Raw genomic sequence first — 14,349 nt, forward strand, 5'->3', positions numbered from 1 at the left:
GTGCCCTATGCTGCAGAAGAAGGCAAAAAACCAAACAAACCCAGGGTCTCTGCAAATCTGACCATGGGGAATATTCCTTCCAGCTGCTAAATATGGCAATTAGTTGAACCCTGAGCATGTCAGCAAGACTCTCCAGCCAGACACCTGGGAAAGAATTCACTGTAGTAACTCAGAGATCACCCATCTGATGGTTAGAAATCTTCAACTAGTTTCAGACCTAAACTTGTTGATGGCCAGTTTTTAGGCATTTGTTCTTGTATTAGTATTGAACCTTAATTTAAATCATCCCTTTCCCTCCCTGGCATTTATCCCGCTGATGTGTTCATAGAGAGCAATCATATTTCCCCTCAGCCTTCATTTTGTTTAGTGAACAAGCCAAGCTCCTTGAGTCTCCTCTTGTAAGGTAGTTTTTCCATTCCTCTGCTCATTCTAGGAGTCCTTCTCTGCACTAGTTCCAGTTTGAATTCTGTTTCTTAAACATGAGAGTCCAGAACAGCACACAGTATTCTAGATGAGATCTCACCAGTGCCTTGTGTAATGGCAATTACACTGCCCTATCCGTACTGGAAATACCGCACCTGATGCATCCTAGGATTGCATTATTCTTTTTTACAGCTTCATCACATTGGCAGCTCATAGTCATCCTGTGATAGGCCAATACACCCAGGTCTTTCTCCTCCTCTGTCATTTTGTGATGAGGTGTCCACCCCACACAAAGCCTTAAGGAGTAAATTGGGCCAATTGACCTTAGGCTGCACCTGGAGGAAACCTAAGGCATGCTAAGGCCTACTTGCAAATGAAGTCCAGCTGGGGGGAGGAGCTGGGCAGGATCTATAGAGAGAGGAAATATGAAGTTGCACTCCCTGATATAAGGGGGAAGAGCAGGAAGCTGCAAGGACAGAGTAGGAAGCAGTTCACGGAAGCTGTAGTAAGGGCTGGGGGAGTAAAATGCCTAGAGCTGATAGGTTGAGGGTCCCTGGACTAGCACTACATGTAGAGGGAGGCCTGGGTTTCCCTAATGGCCCTTGGGGGAGTAGCACTGAGTAGGCAGAGGGGAGCAGAGCGCCTGGGTCAGTTTGTCTCAAAGGACTTGTAATACCCTTAGGGTAACCAGATGTCCTGAATTTACAGGGACAGTCCTGATATTTGGGGCTTTTTCTTATATAAGCATCTATTACCCTCATCCCCTGTCCTAATTTTTTACACTTACTGTCTGTTCACCCTAGACACCCTGGAAGGTGGGAGAACTTTCATGTGACATAGCTGCAGAGCTAAGCCATGAAGAAGAAAGTGCTGTAACTCCCGATGCATAAGACACCAAAAAGTAAGTGAGTGGAATAGCTGGCTGGCATCGGACCGGGTGGCAGAGCTAATTCCCCAGATGAGCCACAAAGGGGGCCACTGAGCGGTGAGTACAGCAGACATGATATGCTTCCAACTGCAAAAGTTCTTGTAATTAATTCCTAAATACATGACTTTGCACTAATAAACTTCATCCCGTTTCTATTTCTCACGTTTTCAAGGTCCTCCAGATAGTCTTTTATGACGTTCCAGTCCTCCTCCATATTGGCAATATGCTCAACTTTGTGTCCTCTGTATATTTTATTAGGACATTCTGACTTTTTGTGCCAATGTCATTAATGACAATGTTAAATAAGATTGGTCCCAAGACCAATCCCTGAGGACCTCCACTTGTAACCTCCCTCCTGCCTGACAGTTTACCATTGTACAAAGCTGGAAAATGGGTAAAGATTGCCTAGGAAGGAATACTGCGGAAAGGGATCTGGGGAGCCCTTAAAGTACATCCCATGCTAAATCTGAGTCAATAGTGTAACGCTGATGCAAAAAAAGCAAACATCATTCTGGGCTGTATTAGCAGGAGTGTTGTAAGTTAGATATGAGAAGTATCTTTTTCACTCTACTTTGCACTGATAAGGCCTCAGCTGAAGTATTGTGTCCAGTGCAGGGCACCATATTTCAGGAAAGATGTGTACAAATTGAAGGAAGAACAGAGGAGAGCAACAAAAATGACTAAAGGTTTAGAAAACATGACCTATGAGGAAAGATTGAAAAAACTGGATTTGTTTAGTCTGAAGACTGGGGTGAATGGGTATGATAACAGTGTTCACGTACATAAAAGGAGGAGGGTGAAAAAATTGTTCTAGTTAATCTGTGTGGATAGGCCAAGAAGCAATGGGTTTAAATTGCAGGAAGGGAGGTTTAGGTTGGACATTAGGAAAAACTTCTTAACTGTCAAGGTAATTAAGCAGTGGAACAAATTGCTTAGGGAGGTTGTGCAATCTCATCAGGGTTTTAAAGAGCAGGTGAGACAAATCCTGCCAGGAATGATCTAGTTATTACATAGTCATGCTTTGAGTGCAGCGGACTGGACTAGATGACCTATTGATTTACTTTACAGTCCTACATTTCTGTGATCTGCAGTCTTCCTTTTAACCAGTTCCTTATCCACTTTTCAATTCTCATTAATTCCCATCTTCTCCAATTTAATTAATAAATTCCCATGTGGAACTGTATCAAATGCCTTACTAAATTCCTGGTAAATTAGATCTACTGCATTTCCTTTGTCTAAAAAAAACCCCACCCAGTTATTGCCTCAAAGAAAGATCAGATTGATCTGGTGTGATCTATCTTTTGTACAACAATGTTGTATTTTAACCCAATTACCATTTACCTCTATGTCCTTAGCTATTTTTCTTTTTCAAAATTTGTTCCAAGAACTTGCATACAATTGAGGTCATACTAATGGGCCTGTAATTTCCCAGATCATTTTTTTCTGTTCTTAAAAATGGGTACTATATTAGCAATTCTTCAGTTGAGGGTATGACCCCTGACTTTATGGCTTCACTAAAAATCCTTGCTCTTGGCTTTGCAATTCTGTGTGCCAGTTTATTAATATTCTTGGATGGAGATTATCCAGGTCCCCTGATTTAGTCCCAGTAAATGGTTTGAATTTGACTTCCACCTCAGATGTGGAAATTTCTACTTCCATGTTCTCGTTTCCATTAGCCACTCTGTCACTAGCCCTAAACACCTCATGACTCTTATTAAAAACGGAGGCAAAGGTGTTCATTTTGGTGTTGGGCCGTGCTTTGATTATCTTTAATCTCCACCACATCCTCAGTGTTTACTGTCCCAATTCTTTTTTTCCTGGTTTTCTTTTTATTTATATGGCTATAGAACCTTTTACTATTGGTTTTAATTTCCTTTGTAAGGTCTGTCTCTGCTTGGCTTTTGGCAGATCTCACTTTTTCTTACACTTTCTGACCTCCAAGTCATACCTTTCCTTGCTGATCCTTCCTATCTTCCATTTCTTGAGGCTTTTGTTTTCACTTAACCTGTTTGAGGTGCTTGCTTGTCTAATTTGGTCTGCAACCCTTTCTTATGAATTTCCCCCACCCTGCTTGGGATGCAGGCTTCAGACAGTTTCTGCAACTTTGACTTAAAGGAGTTCCAAGCCTCCTCTACATTCAGATCCTTGAGTTTTTCAGTCCAGTCCACTTCCTTAACCAATTCCCTTAATTTTTAACGTTTTCCCTTTTGAAATCAGGGACCCTAGTTGCAGACCTATTTTTTTTTTATCTTTCCATTTAGTTTAAGATGAATTAGCTCATTATCACTCAAACAAAGGTTGTCCTACAACCAGCTCATCTATGAGGTCCTTGCTACTTACCAATGCTAAAATTAAATTGGCATCACCTCTTTTTAGTTTGGTGGATATTTGGTGAAGAAATCTTCCATCTATCACATCCAAGAATATCTGGACCCTACCATTATTAACAACACTTGTCTCCCAATCTATAGCTAGGAAATTAGTCTCCCATAATCTCTCAATTCCCAGTAGTATTTATTTAATTAAAAATATTGAAGAGGCCTCTATCCATATCCAAACTGGATCCTGGGGTTTGTAGCCAACCCCAAGCACTATCCTAGTAGAGGTTTTATAGTTAATAGACCTATTGTGTCTTTGTCTGAGGATTTAGCTTTCCTAGAATCACATGCAAAGAACTACACAGACAAACACCAATAGGGGGAAATGTCAAAGAAAAGCAATTTGTGGTTGACTAAGAATTGGTAGCATTGATTAGTAGTGAAACTCCGCAAGAACTGCTGGAATAGGGAAATCTATAAGAAGAACCATTTCTTCTGTAGCAACTTCTTGCAGCACTGGTTCTCTTTCTGCAGGGCTATGCACATGTAAGTAATAGGAAAAAAAGGATTTCACTTGAGTTAAGTGCTTCTAGAATGCAACTTAAGAAATGCCACAAGAGCAACCGTGACAGTTGTGCAGTCTTTAGGTTATGTTTCTTAAACTGTAGCTAACATGATGGGTTATAAATGCTGAGAAAAAAATTTGAGGCAGATTGGGATCAGAGTGAATGATCTGGTACCTCCTATGATTTTTCTCTTAAAGATTCCCAAAGCATGAGAAAATCTGTTTAATCTCTAGTACTTTACCATCTAATCATGGCAATGAGATCTTAGCTATATTAAGAAATTTCAAACTAAATCTCTAATATTTGAAAGTGAAAATGCTGAGTATTTTAAAAATAGCATGCAATAGAATCAACATTATCCTGAAGCCATTCATGTGGATTGCTAGAATGGTAATTTAAAAATCCAGGTGCTTTGTTACTCCTCTGGAGACTAGATCAGTCAAGTAACATTGTATGCACAATGACACTCATAGTCTTGAGAATATTCCATCTGGTTAGAATCTATTGTGTTATGAAATTAAAATAAATACTATAAGGAAGAGAATGAGAGAAGTGGTAGAATAAAAGCTACGTTCAAGACAGTCTTACTTGCAGAAGAGAACTTTCAAATAGGACAGTCTTAAAAAAAAATGCTCTTTTTAGATGCTGTTGCTACTTACTAGAGCTTATTTGAGTATAATCAATGTAGGATTGATCCTATTTATCTTCCTTTGTTTTCCCCTGAAGGGGAGTCACATGGTAGAAAATCACCACAACCCCTTTCATTGACAGCAGATCCCAATGGCACAAATACTCATATTTACTAAAGCTGGCTGAGAAAGGGAAGGCTATTACTCAGGAAGTTGAGGATTATCAGTGTTTGCTCCACATGAGAATCAAAGGTTGTCCTTGCAGAATTTCTGGCAAAACAGGGTAACCTGTTTCAGTACCTGCCAGCTGGGCTGCCAGGGAGCTGGCAGAAAAGCAGACTGCTTAGGCAGCCTACCCAGTTTCTGTCAAAGGTTGGACAGAATCAACACATTCCTGCAGAAGGTTTCAATTCAGTCAAAACAGCATTTTACCAACAGAAATCTGTTCTGTCAGAAATATTTCAACTGTGTGTGTATGTAAAATGGGCTCTGAGGGAGAAAGCTCTGATTAACTGTGCCCCTTGGTGGGTCATCTGCAGGGACGGAACCTGGAATCTCTGGGTGTGAAAGCATAAGCCTCCAACTAGCCAAAGGGTCATGACTATCAGCTCAGTAGCAGACGCAAGCCTCTGTGTGATCTAACCAGTAGAATGGGTACAAGGAGCTACACTGTATTGGTGTGGATTACATGTTTTACGATCATCTGAGTGGCAGTAGCATTGGAAGGAACACAGAAAATAAATGATGGCAGTAAAGTAATACATTTACATGTCAGACATGACCATTATGATCACAGAAATGAGCCTCCTGCATAACAAAGGCCATACAGTTAAGTCAAGTGGATCCTGCATCAAGCTCATAGCTTCTGTTTGAGCTCTAGCATTTCTTTTAGAAAGGTATCCAAATCTTGATTTAAAGACTTCACTTGAGGGAGAATCCACCACATCTAAGTAAATTGTACCAGTGGTTAATTAGGCACATCTTTTGATGAGGGTAACTTCTAGTCTGAATTAGTCTAGCTTTAGCTTCCATCCAATGATCTCATAAATTGTAACAGGAGAAACACAGAAATGTTGGGAGATATTTAAAACCATTTCCTTCTTTATTTATCTTATTTGCCATTTTTAATTTAATGGGGCAGATCCTCATCTGCTATACATCCACTGAAACAAATGGGGCTAGGTTGAATACCCCAATTTGTCAACCAAGGGTCCAACTGTATCTTTAATGTTTGTTGACCTTTTTCCAGCAATTTTCTACATTAAGCCCTTTATCTGCTCACCTTTAATTTATTTTTGAGAAGACTTTCTTTTTTTTAAAAAAAACCCTGGGAATATAAAATGGTCTGTGGTTAATATAAAGAACATACTGTATAGTAGATGAGATGGGAGTCTGTTCATGAACTATAAGAGCACTACTTCAGGATAAGAAAGTACATGGTAAGTTCATAATGCTAAAAAAATAGCTGTAGGGTATTTCTATGGACACAGTCAAAAAACAATTTGACAAGTCTTGTTTTAGTTCCTATATATCTGCAAAAGTCATGCAGCTCTTTATAAGCTTTTGTTTTCTCATAACACTTCCCCTTCAACTCTCATGTGTAACTCTACAATAACAAATGCCTGCATAGTCAGTGGAAGAAATGTTAGGCTCCAGTCTTCCTTCCCTAAATCAGGTATTTATTTGGTAATGAAACAGAGGGATAAAAATCAGATATGAATAAATATTGGTGATTGGCATGTGTGCATATGGAAATAACAGTAACTAAAACACATGAGGTCAAATACTCCAACCCTTGCACACAAGAAGTAACGTATTACTCTGTGAACAGTCTAATTGAAATCAAGGGTTGTAGAAGCTGCTTCATTCTCTTCAGTGAGACACTACTTGTTGCATAAGGTGCTACATAACATGAGTAAAGGCATTCAGATCTGGCTTTTAGTGAATGATTATATTCCAGCTTTGCAAAGGCAGGACAGTGTCTCAGGATTGGCTGACTTATATTGTTTCCAGTAGAAGTATCGTATCTTGGAGCATAAAGTACAGTAAAGAAGGAACAGATTTGCCATCTCTTCAGATTTTTAAACCTGTAACTGGAAAATTGTCTCATAAGTCAGATAAACCATTATCTCGGTCTCTGTGAAAAGCCACTTACACCATGTTAGAAGATATGTCTTCTGCCGTTGTCATTGCACTCCAGGATAACTAGATTTCTGAAAAAGTATCAGCAGATTAAAAAGCTCTTGGGAAGGGATTTAAAGGTAGTATCCAAAAGGCTACAGGGACATAATTGTGAACAGTGTCTCACCAGACCTTTCCTTTTTTGTAGCTTCTCTGGACAGTGTTGTAGGTTACTCATGTCTAGTATGTATCCATAAAAAAAAAAAAGTAAATAAAAGTAAATTTTCAGGATTATACCAAGCAAGTGTATTCTTGCTACTTCCTGCATTTATCCATGTTAACAGATAGATAGATAGATAGGGGAGAAGGCTATTTGTTTTTTCTGAAGAGTGACTATGTTGGTTTTTCTGTATGAGAGGCATTTAAAAGAATGACTGACTGTGCTCTCCCTTTCACCCCTGGAGACATCTGTTGGATTAAAAGTTAGCATAGGGGGGCTAGTGACATTTTAAAATATGTCTTGCAAAAAAAAAAAAAATCCACAATAAATTGTGCTATCTTGGAGAGAGGGATCCCTAATTTGCAGGCTTGTGGCCAAATGTCCCCTGCAAAATTCTGGGTAGGACTATGCTGAGCTCAGTGCATGACATAGGTACGTCTACATGAGATGAAAGAATAGTATAGGTTACTTTTCCAGTCCCCTGATCTTTGGGTTGACGGAGTGGGGTGGGCTGCTCTAAATTACTCCAACTGAACAATCCCCTACAGACCAGTCTGTTGGTTTGGCATCAGCAGGACAAGTGAAGGTCTCTTTGAATCCTCCATCTTCAGCTCACCCAGGATCACCTCCCTAAGGGAGCAGGTGACTAAGCTAAGGGAGGGAGCCAGGTGAAGGCAAACGTGCCTTCCTTGACAGATTGTCAGAAATTGCTTAAGTACAAGCAGTTAACTTCTGTTATTCAAATTAGGGTTGGCCCTTGGGTGTTTGGAGAGTTGCTAAGGTGATGGGCAGTGTCACAAAACTTGACCCTACGATACCAAATTGTTAAAGATGCCACTGAACAAGCTTTCCAAAGCTGAGCTATTTAGAAATGCTTAAAATCCTGATGGCCGGAAGCCTGAAGATTCAAAATGATTTGTAAATGGTTTGCTTGTTGAGAAATAATATACAGAAACCCACTATTTTTTGGGGGTCCAGGAAAATAGTTTCACTGGTTCTGCAGCCATCCTAAATAGCCTGGAGCCAGCCAACCTTCTCCCTAAAGAAACTCATCTGAGTACAGTACAAAACTGAACTTTCATGCAGTTTTAACTCGAGTTCCGATCCAAATCCAGATCTAAACCTTGTGACTTGGACTTCTGTGTTCAGTGGACCTAACTGAACATTTAATGCCAGTGCCCAAAACTCTGAGGGAGTTAATTCTGAGATCAAATATAGATCTGAATTTTGTGACTCTGGCCCATATCTGCTTGACATAAATGATACTGCTAAACTTCTGTGAATGGTGATGATATTGCTCTTCTCAGAGTGTCTTCTGACTGATTTATGCACCGTAGTGGCATTATGCACTAACTCAACTGCCTGCCCTGCTGACTAATACGTGTTAGAGAGAAGAAACTAGAGAGGACTAAAAATTAAAAGGACTGAAAATGCTTTTGCCTGCAGGGACAGGTCTTTGGGTTTCTCTTTCCCTTACAAAAGTAAAAGCTCTCTAAATAGAGAGAGAACTGCATTCCTTATACTTTCTTCAGGTCAAGGCAGTTTCTATTTTATATGACGGAAGCTGATCAAGATCAGACAATTGGGGTTTGAGAAATGGAGTGGGAAGGTTCTGCTTTGCCACATGCTCTATCAGAGCACTGAGGGGGAGGGTATCATTCACCTTTCCTTTTTGTTCAAGTGTTTGGACAGGTCCATTTCTGTATGTCTTATTGATGGTGCCTCCAAAAATGGACTGGGAACAAGTCCTGCACTGCTAAATAGATGATAGATAAAGAGAAGGTAGCAGGTTATCCTGTCCTCCGTGAGTTCTCTAGCTGTTTGAGCTTGGAGACAGAATAATAGGAATCTCTACAAGAGGGCTGTCTGACAAAACTATGAGAAATGCAACTGACTATCCATTTTTGTTTATACAGGATATTGGGTATTTTCTGTCTACTTTTTTTTTCTTGTTGATCACAAGGGCATTTTTAAAAAAAATCGAGACTAAAGAATGATACAGTAGTTTAGGTATGCAAAATATTTATTTCAGTTAAACAGTGCAAACAACGAATCTCTGAGATACTCCAGACATCCAGGTCTTACAGTAAAATATCCTCCCTTCTCACTTGTGAACTACCACTTCTGATTATAGTGGGTATTTACTCATAGTACTGTTATATTTTTAACCACCTAGGCTGGACCACATATATCTGCTCATGGGTAATTGTTCTTATCCACTACATTCTTTTGGGCCCTGATTCAGCAGAACCATTAAGCATATGTTTAACTGCACTGACTTCAAATGGACTTAAGCATATGATGAAGTGATTTGCCAAACAAGGCCCTAAGTCAGAGCTATTAAAGAGCAACCTGCTGTTTGAAAATGTTATTTAAAAACAAATTCTACTTCCATAACATCTCTTCTGGGGATTTTTTTTCATCTCTTATTTTATGTTATATAGGGCCCCTGTCTTGCAAACAATTATTCCTGTGAGTGACTTGAAGCTTAACAAAGTGAAGGTTAAAGAGTGACTTGTTTACAGTCCACATATCTACACAGGGAATAAATGCCACTTAATGCATGTAGTCTGGACCACATATATATGGTTTTGTGACACTCTTCTCAGGGAGCCCAGCACTATAAGCCACTGTGGTACCTGTCTGCCTCAGCAAGACAGCTTTGGTAGAACTTAAGCTCTGTGACCTCTTCCCTGCCACACCGGTCTGTCTGTCTCATTAGCAAACTTGTTAAATTTCTGCCAGTCTAAACCTTGCCTTGCAGCTAACATTCAGGGAATCCAAATTCCCCAGAGGCATCTCTCTGCATTGTCTAGTCCCTGTCCCGCAGACTCCCACAGAAAATTAACCAAGTCTACTGCCTCCAAAGAGACCATGCATGCACAGCCTGTTAATTTATCTGATGACCCACATTTGACTTAAATACACAGCACTGAGAGAGTTTATAGTAAAACTAAGCACAAGTTTCTTTAAAAAGGACATAGATTGAAGTAATACAAAGTCCTATTAAGCAAGAGAAAGACAGGTATGGTTACAAACAAAACAAAAATAACAGGCTTTCTAGAGTCTAAAACTTAACTTCAGTGAGCAATAATCTTTGCCTAAGCACCTTTCTTACTTACATCAAGAGATCAGCATTTCCAGCCACTCAGCCAGGTGGCTTCACCACTCCCAGAATCAGAGAGTGATGTCCTTTTTGTCCCCCAAGTGATGGATAACAGAGGAATCCCCTTTCTTCCCAGCCCAGAAAACCTTTGAAATATGTTCTTTGGCAAATACACACAGACAAAGTTCCTTTCCCCTACTGCTTGTTCTTCAGGGTTCTGGTGTCAAGCCCTCTTTTCATCCTCAGAGCAATTTGCTTTCTCAATTTGCATGATCACTTTACGTTAGATACAAATGTACTTCTGTTTCCCTTTGTTTGTAATGAAGTCATGTGGTTTTTCCTATCCACCTATTAGCTTGATCCATGAAGACCGTTATCACATTGCTTTGTCTGGGGCAGGCTTGTTTATCAACTGCCTCCATAACATATTTCGTGTGTGTGTGTGTGTGTGTGTGTGTGTGTGTGTGTGTGTGTGTGTGTGTGTGTGTGTGTGTGTGTGTGTGTGTGTGTGTGTGTGTGTGTGTGTGTGTGTGTGTGTATAAAAAATCAGATACTCATGACCAGCGTGTTACACGAGATACTTACAAGGCACTCAAGAGTTTACAGGGTGTGCTCTTTGCCAGCTGGCATGAAGGAGCTTTTAGGGTCACAGTCCCTTTCCTGTATTCTACTATTATTACCAGATACCCTTTACTAAACAGTTGCCTCATAATCACCCCCATTTCCATGGTGGACAAAGGGATCCTGGCCTGAATATTTTGAGATCTGTCTAGAAGAGCACTGCTCTACCAAATTCTGCTGTCATTACACCAGTGGATGCCTGTTCAAAGTTACTCTAACTTTACACTACAGACAGAATTGATAGTCCACTTTTTGACATGTGAGGTTATTTTATTGTAATAGCTGCATTTCTGGGTAGGTCCACGGTACCAGGAAGATGCTGTCTTTGTTTAAATGATTGGAGTTTCTTCACATTTACATCAGTATAACCATGAGTAGGATTTGACCCAATGTATTTTCTATCCAAATATAATAATAATTGGGGCTATTCTGCATTTGCTATTCTAGCAAAGCACTGAAATCAGTGGGTCTACCCCCAGGGTTAAAGTCAGGTGTGCACATGTGATTTTGCTGGACTGAGTCCTGGATGAAACTATTCTTATGCATTATTAAAGGGTCTAGATAAATGCAATACATGTGTTTGGATATTAGGGTCGCTAAACAGAAAAATGTTAATGCAACATAAGTGTCTTTAAAACATTGTTTTTAATAATGCCCATTCACTATTGAGTAAATCACAGGAATTTCATTTAAAGAAGCTGAAGACGACATTGATCAGCACAGGGAAGAGTCTTCTGAAAGTCTTGGTCGTAAATTACGTTCCCTGATGGAACTCGATAACCCAGTTAAAAAAATAAATCTCATAATGACAAAGATCGAGGGCCTGCTGTGTCTGGGCCCTTAACAAGTTTAGTTGCACAAGACTTAGTGCTTGTCTATGTGGGGACGTTTAGGACAGTTAAGGTGAATCAATTAAAAGGTGTTAAGTCAAAGAGAATAATTTAAAGCGCATTAAACCCATGTGGATGCTATTACTCAGGAATAAAGTGCCCTAAATTTCCCGTAACTTAATCTGGCCCTGGCACCTGCAAGGTGCTAAGAACCCTCATATTTACTAGGAGTTGAGCATGCCCAGGGTCACTCAGAACCATGCTGGGTTGAATCCAGTTCTCCAGACTCTCAGCTGGTGCAAATCAATACAACTTTATGGACTTCAGTGGAGCTGACTTTCCTTCAGGTACAGGCAACAATAAGCTTTGCTGACTCCAATCTATTAAACACACCTGACACTCCTCCCTCTTCCCCCAAATCTATGAAAAAAGCTTGAACCAAAGGCAGCAGCTTTGAGATTTACTTCTGGTAGTAGTGTATTAGTATATAAGGCTGTGGAAGAGGTAAACAATATATTGCCAGATACTGTGGAATCTGAGGCAGACGTAAAGAATTCCTAGTATCCTCTAGATTAATACTCATTATTTCTCAGCAATATTGCAACTAAACGGTTTCAGAAGAATGAATGTTTCCTTCAAAAAAAGGGAGTTTCACAAATCCATACCAGAAGTGTGGTATTTGCCATTTGTTATTTGACTGTTCAAAGTTTCATTAATCTAACCAGGGACCAGAAACAATACCATGTGACCTATTGCACACTGTGAATAGCAATTACAAAAGAGCAGAAGTGAACAATTGGCAAGTAACCTATAATCTGTAGCTTATTCTTTTGAAATATTTGCTGAATACAGAAAATGGGACTGATTCATAAAGAATGAATAAACCAAAAAAAAAAAAACCTCTAGTTCAACTATCTCTAGCATTTACCCTTTAGGCTACATCAAAGTCCAAAGAAGTTTGTGTTATACTGGTTTTCCCTACATAGGATATTCCATTATATCTGGCTCTTCTACTGTTTATGATGTTTAACTGAATTTTAATGTCTGTGCAGTGCTCTGAATGCTACGGGGAGAGGGGGAGCTGTACTTTATGACTAAAATTTATATTTATTAAGGTAATTGTTCTAAACAGCTACTTGATTGTCATAATCCACTTAGGGACAGCGTCTTTCACATTTACTCATGTTTACTCTGAGATTAGACCTAATGACATCACTGGGACTAAGTGCAGAGTAAATTACTATAATGAGAATTAGGGTGATGAAATCTGGCCCTTAATATTTGATTAGCACTTGCTGATACTTTTTATTGCTCAGTAGCAGAACAGAATTTAAATATCAAAAGTGCGTTTCAACTCTATTACGCACATGACCCCTTTCACAAAATAAGACAATTCAAAGATGGGCTTTACCCTCCTCCTTTACCTGGTTGCTGGGACCTGTTGAACCACACTTAAATCCAGACCATTTGAATTCAGCACTTCCTCCACCCCCACCTGCATTTGACAACACATCTAGATTCATATACAAGCTACTTTGCTTGAGGTATCTTGTCCTGTGCATTTAATGGGCAATGAAGCAGTTAACCTCCCCCCTCAAACTGCTGTGCTGCATTTTATTTTTGTTCTTGCAAATTGGTGTGAGTTGGTGGGTCTTGTATGAAGTTTGAATTCAATGCCTTCTTGCAGCTTGTGAGTATTTAAATGCACCTTATTGTTTGCATTTGATAATCAAGACTGGTTTTATTCCAAGATCATTTGATATGACACCAAAGATTTCAGGTCACTTTAGTATGGCATGTATCGGAATATCAACCTTCCATAATGAAATGATCCCAAGGCAATCCTCCCCACCTATAAAATCCCAAACACATTTGCAATTCCTATGTGAAGAAAAAAATTAAACATCATGTATTAAATATCAATTAGATCTAAATTTAGCATGAGCTATACTCACCCATTAAAAACCACGGATCTCCAAACTGGGGACAATAGAGAATAGCCGATCTGTAATGTGAAGCTCTGTCCTTTACAGCTACCAAGCTGTGAATAAGGAGAATATTTTATAGCTCTCAGGCAGAGAAGCAGCTGACAGCTTGTGCTCTCTCTTTTCCATGACCCTGATCTTCAAATGCATCTAATACTCACTAATTACTTAATCCCCCACCACTGCTTCTGTTTCCAGTTCTTAGATGTCATTAACAGAAATGGAAACACATAATTATTATACTAGTGGAGAACCTTTAGGAACTTCAACATAATTTCTGTTGAATCTACCTCTGCTTTCATTTAGGGGTGTGACTATTGATTCAGCTAAATAAGGGACACATTTTCAAAAGAGCCCAGATGTCTTTTGGCACCGTAAAGCTCTGGTCAGTTTTAAAAAGTGCTCAAAACCCAGGAGTTACTTGGCATTGAGCACTCTTGAAAATCTGGCTTCTGTAATTAGAGCCTTTCAGTGAGGAGTTCTTTCAAAAGCCTGATCATAAGCTTTTAAATTCAGCTGATCATTGTTTACCCTTCATCTTCCAAAAAGTTTTATATATTTTTTTCATAAACATCTTGTCAAAACCTGAAACTGCCCTAAAC

At 39.5% G+C, this 14,349-nt stretch overlaps 1 protein-coding gene across 1 annotated transcript in view; it reads right to left on the reverse strand.

Moving 5' to 3' along the window:
- LOC137156185 (rap1 GTPase-GDP dissociation stimulator 1-like) overlaps positions 1-13,821 on the reverse strand; it is a 46,500-nt gene extending 32,679 nt beyond the window's left edge. The window contains exon 1 of the mRNA XM_067552922.1: positions 13,718-13,821. Coding sequence (XP_067409023.1) covers positions 13,718-13,721 — 4 coding nt within the window. The 5' untranslated portion in view covers positions 13,722-13,821. The remainder of the gene's footprint in view (positions 1-13,717) is intronic.
- Between the last annotated feature and the right edge of the window lie 528 nt (positions 13,822-14,349).

The sequence above is a fragment of the Emydura macquarii genome, unplaced genomic scaffold (genome assembly GCF_026122565.2).
Source record: "Emydura macquarii macquarii isolate MOO-44397 ecotype Brisbane River unplaced genomic scaffold, CSIRO-AGI_Emac_v2 contig_1390, whole genome shotgun sequence".
Lineage (NCBI taxonomy): Eukaryota > Metazoa > Chordata > Testudines > Chelidae > Emydura > Emydura macquarii.